Source organism: Egretta garzetta, unplaced genomic scaffold, assembly GCF_000687185.1.
Source record: "Egretta garzetta isolate BGI_Z169 unplaced genomic scaffold, ASM68718v1 scaffold232, whole genome shotgun sequence".
Classification (NCBI taxonomy): Eukaryota; Metazoa; Chordata; class Aves; order Pelecaniformes; family Ardeidae; genus Egretta; species Egretta garzetta.
In genome coordinates this window covers 772581-781161 of record NW_009258959.1, presented here as the reverse complement: position 1 = coordinate 781161, position 8581 = coordinate 772581, and the positions used below count along the sequence as shown (strand labels likewise).

The 8581-nt window shown below is 50.3% G+C and overlaps 1 protein-coding gene across 1 annotated transcript in view; it reads left to right on the top strand.

Annotated features, from left to right (window-relative positions):
* FAM168A (family with sequence similarity 168 member A) overlaps positions 1–8581 on the top strand; it is a 224119-nt gene that overhangs the window by 208462 nt on the left and 7076 nt on the right. The window contains exon 5 of the mRNA XM_035890182.1: positions 2700–2825. Within this exon, the coding sequence (XP_035746075.1) occupies positions 2700–2825 (126 nt within the window). The remainder of the gene's footprint in view (positions 1–2699; positions 2826–8581) is intronic.

Genomic DNA, 8581 nt, shown 5'->3' with positions numbered 1-8581 from the left:
AAAGAGTGTTTCTGTCTCAGCGCTGGGAGTTGGCGCTCCAGCGTGATGTTCAGGAGTGCAGCGTACCATGAAAAATAAAGCAAGGCAGTTTGGAAATTCTTAATAACTCACAAACCTTTGGGAGGGGGCACAGGCTCGGAGCAGAACGTGATCAGTGCTCGAGTGGAGGAGAAATTGCGATCTGAATGCTTCTCTTCCCACAAACCTCCTGGTTTTCTCTTGAAGATGATGAGGAAGGGGGAGCTTGTTTCCACGTCTCCAGCAGTGGAGCACCATCCAGCCAGGTCTTGCACCCATAAACATCTCCGCACAGCTGATGATTGCCATACCATCCAGTAAAGCATCGCTGCTGGGTGGCCTCCATGCTCCTCTGTTTCTGTCCCCCACTAGGAGAGTGGTCTCATGAGGTTTTGGTGGACCAGCAGACCCACAGCAGTGCTTCTCCGCTCTTTCTGGGCAGTGGTGTCCAACCATTAGGACCTGTGGCATGGCTGGTGTGGGCTGTGGCACCAGTGCTGATTCTTCCTTGGCCTCCTCAACCACTCGTCCCCAACTTCCAGCCCTGTGGCACTCCAGATTTACAGTTGCATCTTCAGAAATGGTTCATTAAGAGTCTGAGCAGACACGGAGGTGTTGGAGGGGTTTGAAACATTATCGCTCTTGCTGTAGAAAGCTTTACAAGTCCTGACCAAGGCATCAAGTCCCTTCTGTGGGGCTTAGCACTGAGCCCCCTCAGGGGTAGGAACTTGCTTGGGAGGAGGAATTATGAAGTGAAGCTTTAAAATGTCTTCATGTCTGACACCCTTCGGGCCGTCAGGAGGATAAGGAACCCACCACCTCCTCCTTTGGGCCATAGTGTCCCTCCCAAACAGCTCCTCTTTCCACCCCAGATGGCTTTGTCTGAGTTTGGCTGGTTCCCTGCCTACAAAATCATCCTCTCTTGCCCAAAGATCCTTTTTTTTATTATTTTTTTTTTCTCCAGAAGTCTCTTGAGTTGGCGGATCTGACCCAAAATCCCTTTACGGCATCTCTGGGGAAATCCTACCTGGCCCTAACGCCACCCATGCAGGGAGAAGAGGACAATGGGGACATACCCTGCCCTCCAACGTTCTAGAGATCTTGGGGAATTTAGTAATTTGGTGTAGAGAGCAAGCGTGTCACCAGCCCACCTTCTGTGTTCACAAAAAAATACCTTTAGAAAAGCCATAAATCCGTGATTTTCTTTGATGCCAGCAGCTGCCTCATTTCACCTCCTTTACCCTCCACAGCTTCACAGCGAGGTCTGATAGCTGAGCGGCTTGGTGAGGATCGATCAACCCTCACTTGGTTTTCTTTCCTTAGTAGCTGGGTGTGCCACATACGTACTGCGGTACGTGGAAAACCCAGGGCTTATTTCTTTTGTAACGAGAGCTAGAGCAGCTTGTTAACCTGGTGAGCAGCCAGCTGTAATAACAGAATCCCAGAATCCCAGACTAGCAAGGGTTGGAAGGGACCTCGGGAAATCACCCAGTGCCACCCCCCTGCTCAAGCAGGCTCACCCAGAGCCGGGGGCACAGGACAGCGTCCAGGCAGGGGTTGAAGATCTCCAGAGAAGGACATAACGGGCTGAGGCTTTCAAAACGTGTACGCACTCTGTTGGGAGGTGGTGGGACTTAAACCAAGGGTGGCAGGGGCCACCATTTGAGATTAGTCTGGAACAAAAAATTAGGACAGATCCATAGTTTCAGGGGAATAAAAAAAAAAAAGGAAAACAGAAAAAGACCTGTTAAATCTTTCCCGGAGGCACCAACTTTGGGAAGGAGCCTGGTTGTAGGCTTGGGTTGGTGATCTTCCTTCTTCATAGATGTGCTCCAGAAAGCCTTTGACGTAACGGCAGCATTGGTGATGCATTTAGATAGAGGATGAAGGTATAGGCAGTGCTGGTTCATCGTGCATTACGGCTGTTAGTGTAAGACCTTGTCCTCTTTCAGAAAATTTAAGACCCACAAAATGACTGAATACTAATGGTCCCTTCTCAAATCCCCCAAGACTAGATGACCTCTAAAGGTCCCTTCCAACCCAAAACATTCTATGTTAAGATTTGGTTTTGGAGATTCTTCTGGATTAGCCTACTTGGCTTCATAAATACTTTAGCACAAACTGGGATACAGGGCGACCTGCCCAAAGCCACTGCTTCTGCTGACTGCCCTTTCCAGAGCCTCTAAGGACGACCCAACGCTATGATGGGATGGTGACAGTGACCAGTACCTTGTCCACTGGTGGTACTTGCTGTGCAAGCATCTCAGAGGGGTTTACTGTGAATAAAATGCCTTGCACGCCAAGCTCCTCCTGTTTTCCAGCTGGGAAACACAAGGCCAAGGACAGCCGTTACTGGTCCCTATACAGAGAGGTGACCAGTGGTATCTGGGGAGGGATGATGGCACGTCCCCCAAGTGTAGATCTTCATGCAGGTCTCTTAGCTGAGGAAACCCATCATTTGGGGTAGGTAACTGGTTTGCTGCGATGCACTGTGCAAACCACCCCTCCATGGGGAGCAGGTGGGGTGAGAAGAACCACGACGTGAAATTCCTAGAGATAATCGTACTTAAAAGGTGGGGAGGAAAGGAAGAGAGCAGCCAAGTGGTTCAAAATGTGACATGAACATGGGACGTTGTATCTTCATTGCTCTGTGTGACACCTCTTCTCTGTCTCCACTCAAGCTACACTTCTGATGAAGCAAGCCTGGCCACAGACCTCCTCCTCCTGTGCCACGGAGGGCACCTTCCACCTCCCGGTGGACACCGGGACCGAGAACAGAACTTATCAGGCTTCTTCTGCAGCATTCAGTAAATAAACCTTTTCTTCTGGGGTTTTTCCATGGTTGGTTTGTGCCCACTTGCCTCCCCTCCTGTGGGTTATTTGGGGATGGGGTTATTTGGGATCGGCCCATTTGCCGATCATTTGTGTCCGTGCAGGTGCGTGCGTGTCCGTGTGTCCTTCCCTGGGTGCTGAGCTGGGGGTGCTCATGTCCTGGGGGTGCTCGCTGGCACCACGTAGCGGATCCATCACCTTCTGCCACCAGAGCTGACCGGTGGAAGGGTTGTGCTGCTGCTGCAATCCCTTCTGGGATGAAATTTTGCAGAGCTCTTGGGTTTTTTTTTTTCTTCTGAAAACCAGGGAGCATCCCTGCTCCTTTCTGTTCGCCTTCATTAAAACCATGAAAAGGAGAGCGTTGACCCTCCCAGTGCTCCTGAGGAGGAGGAGGAGTCAAGCAGGGAAGGGTGAAGGCCTTTCCTTTACCTTTGGGTGGTAAAACACTGGAACAGGTTGCCCAGAGAGATAGTGAAGGCCCCATCCCTGGAAACATTCAAGGATAGGTTGGATGGGGCTCTGAGCAACCTGATCTAGTTAGTGGTGTCCCTGCCCACTGCAGGGGGGTTGGACTGGGTGACCTCTAGGGATCCCTTCCAACCCAAAACATTCTATGATTCTATGATTCTATGAGTGTTTGGTACCCATGAGCAACGTGAGGTCGCTTGCGGGTCTGTATCTGCAGTGGTGATGCTCCGTAGTTGAGCATACGGAGGAAAACCAAAGGGAGATATTTCCTATTCCCTTAAAAGTGAAAGAGAGAATTCCAAAATAAAGCCTGATTTTCAAGGAACCCCGGGTGAAATTCCCACTTTTTAACCCAAATTGGCGGAGGGGAGGCAGGGGGAGGAGATCCTGCTTAGGGCTCGCAGTCAAACAGGCTTTTCCAGGTGGAACCTTGTAATCTCACCCCTGATGAGGCCCAATGGTGCCTCCAGGAGGGGTGATCAGCTCCCTGATAAGCCCCCAGTGCTTCCCCTGGTATGTGGGGTGTCCTCCGGCCCCTGCCTGCCTGCTCCTGCCTGCTCTTGTCCCCACGTTGCCTGCTAAAGCCCGGCTAACGCGGGGCGTGCTGCAGGCATGAGGTGGGACCGCTCCTGGCTTCCAACTGCAAAATTAACAACCGGTGCTTCCAAACGCCTCTGGGACCTGGAGAAACTCCCCATCGTATTTGGAGGTATCTTAAAGTGACTCTCCACGGGCCACGTTTGCAAGGCTGGGACCGCTGCGCCCGTACACACACGTGGCTCGAAGCATTCCTCACCCTCTTCTCTGCTCCAGGCTCCCTTTTTGTGCTAAATTAAATCATTTACAGAATGAGATGAAAGGAAGAAATATTGTTTTGGTTTTTTGTTGTTTTTTTTTTTAATGAAAAGAATTATTAAAAACAAACCTATTAAAAGCCTTCAGAAGATTTGATCTTTGGAATGGGATGTCCCAGCCATTCTTTGGGGTACAGGCTGTACACCTGACACGGTGCGTGAGCCTTGCGTCACACCTAATTTCAAACCAGACCAGATTTGACTGAGTTGTAAGTGAAAAATCTCAGTGCGTAATTAATAGAAGCCTAGATATTATTCATCAACATTCCCTTGGAGTTCATCCCATGCCTGGATGGGATTTCTCCTCCCCATTGCACCTCCAGGCTGCTGCAAGTGAGATTCCTCCCTCAAAATCAGAGAGGGGAAGAGCAGGTACTGGGGTAGAAAAGGGTTTGGGGGCAAAATTTGGCTGTGGCCACCCAGTGTGGGTGATAAAGGAGTTTAATAGTGTGGTCACAGGCCAGACCCGTGTAGGTTGGCCTTGATTCCAGAGAACTGGCTTGGGCACCTTTAATTTGGACATAGGCAAAGCCATGAGGTTGGATTTGCGGCATGCTTCAGGCTTAGAGCGGTGGTTGGCCTCGCCAGAGCTCTGCTGGGAGATGCCATCTCAAGCGCAAGCTCTGAAAAATCAGAGGCACTTAAGATTGGGCATCCCAAATTGGTTCTGCCCTTCGGCTCCATCTCACCTAGCCTAGGTTTTGTTCTTGGGAGAACAGCCTTCCCCAGGTGTCCCGTGGCAGGACAAGGGTGGGAGCTTACTCATGAGCATCAGCAAGGTGTCAGATCTGGATGGAGGAGAACCAAGGAGAAGCCTGGGAGATGAGGCCTGTTCCCAGGGTGAAGAGCGCCCACCAGCGTGGATCAGAGCCGCACGCTCAACAGGGATAAATACAAATAAATGTGCAATAGCTGCTCAGTACCTCCCCGCATCTGCACCCCTAAGACAAAAAGGGTGCAGTGAAAGATGGTGGCAAGAGCTTAAAGGCTGGGCAAGGGCTGCCCAGGTGCCTTCATGCTGGCCTTGCCTAGACTGTGGGGACCTTTGCCTTTTGGCTTTTGGTCCTTTAATGTTGGAGTTTCAAAGCTTGGTTTTGCCTTGGTTTGCTGCTTAGATGCTCCAGTTGAGGTCCGGGGGGGTCATGTACACAAAGGTCTGAGTATGGTAGTGAGCAAGGTTATAGATTTTATGGTCATTTCTGCCTCTTTGCTTTTGTCTGGCTGGTGAGGATAGCGGTGGCAATGATGATGCCGGGGAGGATTTTGGCAGAGGCAATGCAAGTCTACCAGGCCAGGTTGCTTAAAGCCCCATCCAGCCTGGCCTTGAACACTTCCAATGATGGGTCATCCACAACTTCTCTGTGCCTGTGCTGGTGTCCACACCATGGCATTATCCCCTGCCATGTCCCCATCCTCACCATGTCAAAACTGTTCCTCCAGCTCCCCGGGTACAGGGAAGGCGTCCGGATAATAAAGCCAGGTGAAAGGGTGGAAGAGGATGAGCCAGGCTGGAGGGTGGTGTCAGGGGCAGGACCAGACCCCCAGGAACAAGTCAGACTCAACTGGGCCATGCAGCCATGTAGGACTTCTGGAGCTGCTTACTCCTGGCCACAATCCACCATGGTGTGAGCCCCAAGCTCTGCCCTGCATCCTCCTTGGGGGATCTGCCTGCTGCTCCCAGGGGTGGGAGCGCGCCGAGTGCAGCCTCCTTAGGCACAACTTGAATTTACTGAAAAAAAATGCAAGTCCATTTTTATAGAATCACAGAATTGTGGAATCACAGAATGATTTGCTTTGGAAGAGACCTTTGAAGATCATCCAATCCAAGCCTCCTGCCATGGGCAAGGACATCTTCCACTAGGTCAGGTTGCTCAAAGTCGCATCCAACCTGGCCTTGAACACTTCCAATGATGGGTCATCCACAACTTCTCTGGGCAACCTGTGCCAGTGTCTCACCTCCCTCACATTTCCTCCTAATGTCCAATCTAAACCTACCTTCTTTCAGGTTAAAACCATTGCCTGGCGCCTTCTCCAGGCTGAACACCCCCAACTCTCCCAGCCTTTCCCCAGCGCAGAGGCGTTCCAGCTCTCGGACCATTTCCATCCACGCGGCTGGGGATGCAGCCCAGGGCCCGGTTGGCTTTCTGGGCTGCCAGCTCCCATGGCCGGCTCACGGCCAGCTTTTCACCCCCCAGTACCCCCAAGCCCCTCTGAACAGGGCTGCTCTCCATCCCTTCATCCCCAGTCTGTGGGGATTGCCCCCACCCAGGTGCAGGACCCTGCACTTGGCCTTGTTGGACCTCATGAGGTTCACCTGGGCCCACTCCTCAAGCCTGCCCAGGTCCCTCTGGATGCCATCCCTTCCCACCAGCGTATCAACCGCACCACTCAGCTTGGTGTCACCTGCAAACCTGCTGAGGATGCACTCGATCCCACTGCCTACGTCACTGATGAAGATACTAAATCATATTGGTCCCAGTACTCACCCTTGAGGGACACCACTCATTACTGGTTTTCATGTGGACATTGAACCATTGACTGTAACTCAGGATGCAGCCATCCAACCAATTCCTTATCCTTCTTAGGAATTACACTTGTGGTGAACCCTTCACGTGGGTGACACAAAATTCAGCACAAAGCTCCCCCCCTGCCCCCACCCCTTGCCAACCTTACAGTTAATATAGAAAAATTTATCTGCGCAATTCAGGGCACTTCTGTGTTGCAGGATCAATAAGGTTGAGATTTCTAGAGTGGCGCGAGGGATTTAATCAGCAATTTTAATAGAAGCTGGAGCTTAAAAGCTCGCTATTGCTTTTAAAATCCCAGCCGGCTTTTTTTTTTGAACCGCGAAGCAGCAATAGCACAGGCCCTGCCAACCTCCTAATCCTAATAAGGTGTTAGATAGTCGTAATTAGGCTTTAAAATTAGCTGTCAGACACGCTTTTCTGAGAGTAGCATCCATCATCTCGTGTCATTAGAGCTTGATTATGCTTCATTTTTACCTGCAAATTGTTCTATTTTTTCCCCAGTTTATAAACATGGAAGATTATGTCGGCCCGGACTATTATGTTTAATATCTTTTTTAATATCATAGCTAAATTGTCCGTGCTTCAGCAATCGGGAAACAGCAGCAAGCGTTAGCATTCAAACCGCGGTGGAACCACGCAGCCTTGAGCTGGTCCACGTCTCCAGATGCCCATCAGAAATGAAGCCTCCAAGGTCTTTGGTTGAAAAAGTGCATTCGGAATAGGAAAATAAATCCCTGAGATTGAAAAAACAGGAGGTTGGTTGGTCCGTGGGCGACATTGTTGGGTTCCTGGAGAACCTCATGATGGAGGAGTCTCCACTTCTGCTGCTGCGATGAATATGGACATTTCGAATCTGCATTTCCTCTTGCTGCTTCCACCTCTCATTTAAAATCGTTGCTCTCCTGCTAATGTGAGTCAGAAAAAGCAGCAGAGCTATTCCGCTGTTTAATTAACACATTTTTTCCCATCTGCAGCAATCAGGAGGCGGTGAGATGCTGTTTGGGAGTTCCTAGAAAGCTCCTTGTTATCTTCACGCTGTTTCAGTGCTGGGCGGATAATATGGGATATTAGCAGACTTGAAATCTTAGGCTTCATTAATTGCTGCCCTGAACCCTGGTTGGGTAAATGAGTTCATTATATTTGAGTATTTGGACGTCTTATCGCTGGGCTGAGCCTTGACTTCTTCTCTCCATCCTACATGTCCTACATCCAAAGACTTTCAGAGCCCATTTGCTCTACAGATGATTTCTCCCAGGCCTCCTGCAAGAGCTGGCTACCATTTCTCACCACCCATCCCACCCCACGTGCTTTTCCTTGCTTGTGCAAGCAGGTTTTTTTACCATTTTCTTTTTCTTTTTTTAGCCATTCATCGAGGTGTGACCAACACCTTGAAGCCTTCACGGCACACTTGATGCAGTGCAGGGCGTCCCATGGCAGCAGCTCAGCTTTTAGTCCCCCCTCAAAAAAACCCCAAACCTTAAAGCACAACTTTAAGTATTCTTGAGGATTTTTCCCCAATTTAGCACTTAAGTAATGATGTTTCAGGGGCAACTTCATGGAGCTTTCCTTGGAAATGCCTCTAAAGGTTGGGAATTTCGACACAGTCTCCCACAGAATTCTCTTGGAGAAGCTGGCAGTTCATGGCCTAGATGGGTGTACTCTTTGCTGGGTTACAAACTGGCTGGATGGCCGAGCCCAGAGAGTCGTGGTCAATGGAGCTAAATCCAGTTGGCGGCCAGGCACAAGCGGTGTCCCCCAGGGCTCAGTGCTGGGGCCAGTCTTGTTTAATATCTTTATCCATGACCTGGATGAGGGGATTGAGTGTGCCCTCAGTAAATTTGCAGATGACACCAAACTGTGGTGGAGTGTGGATCTGCTTGA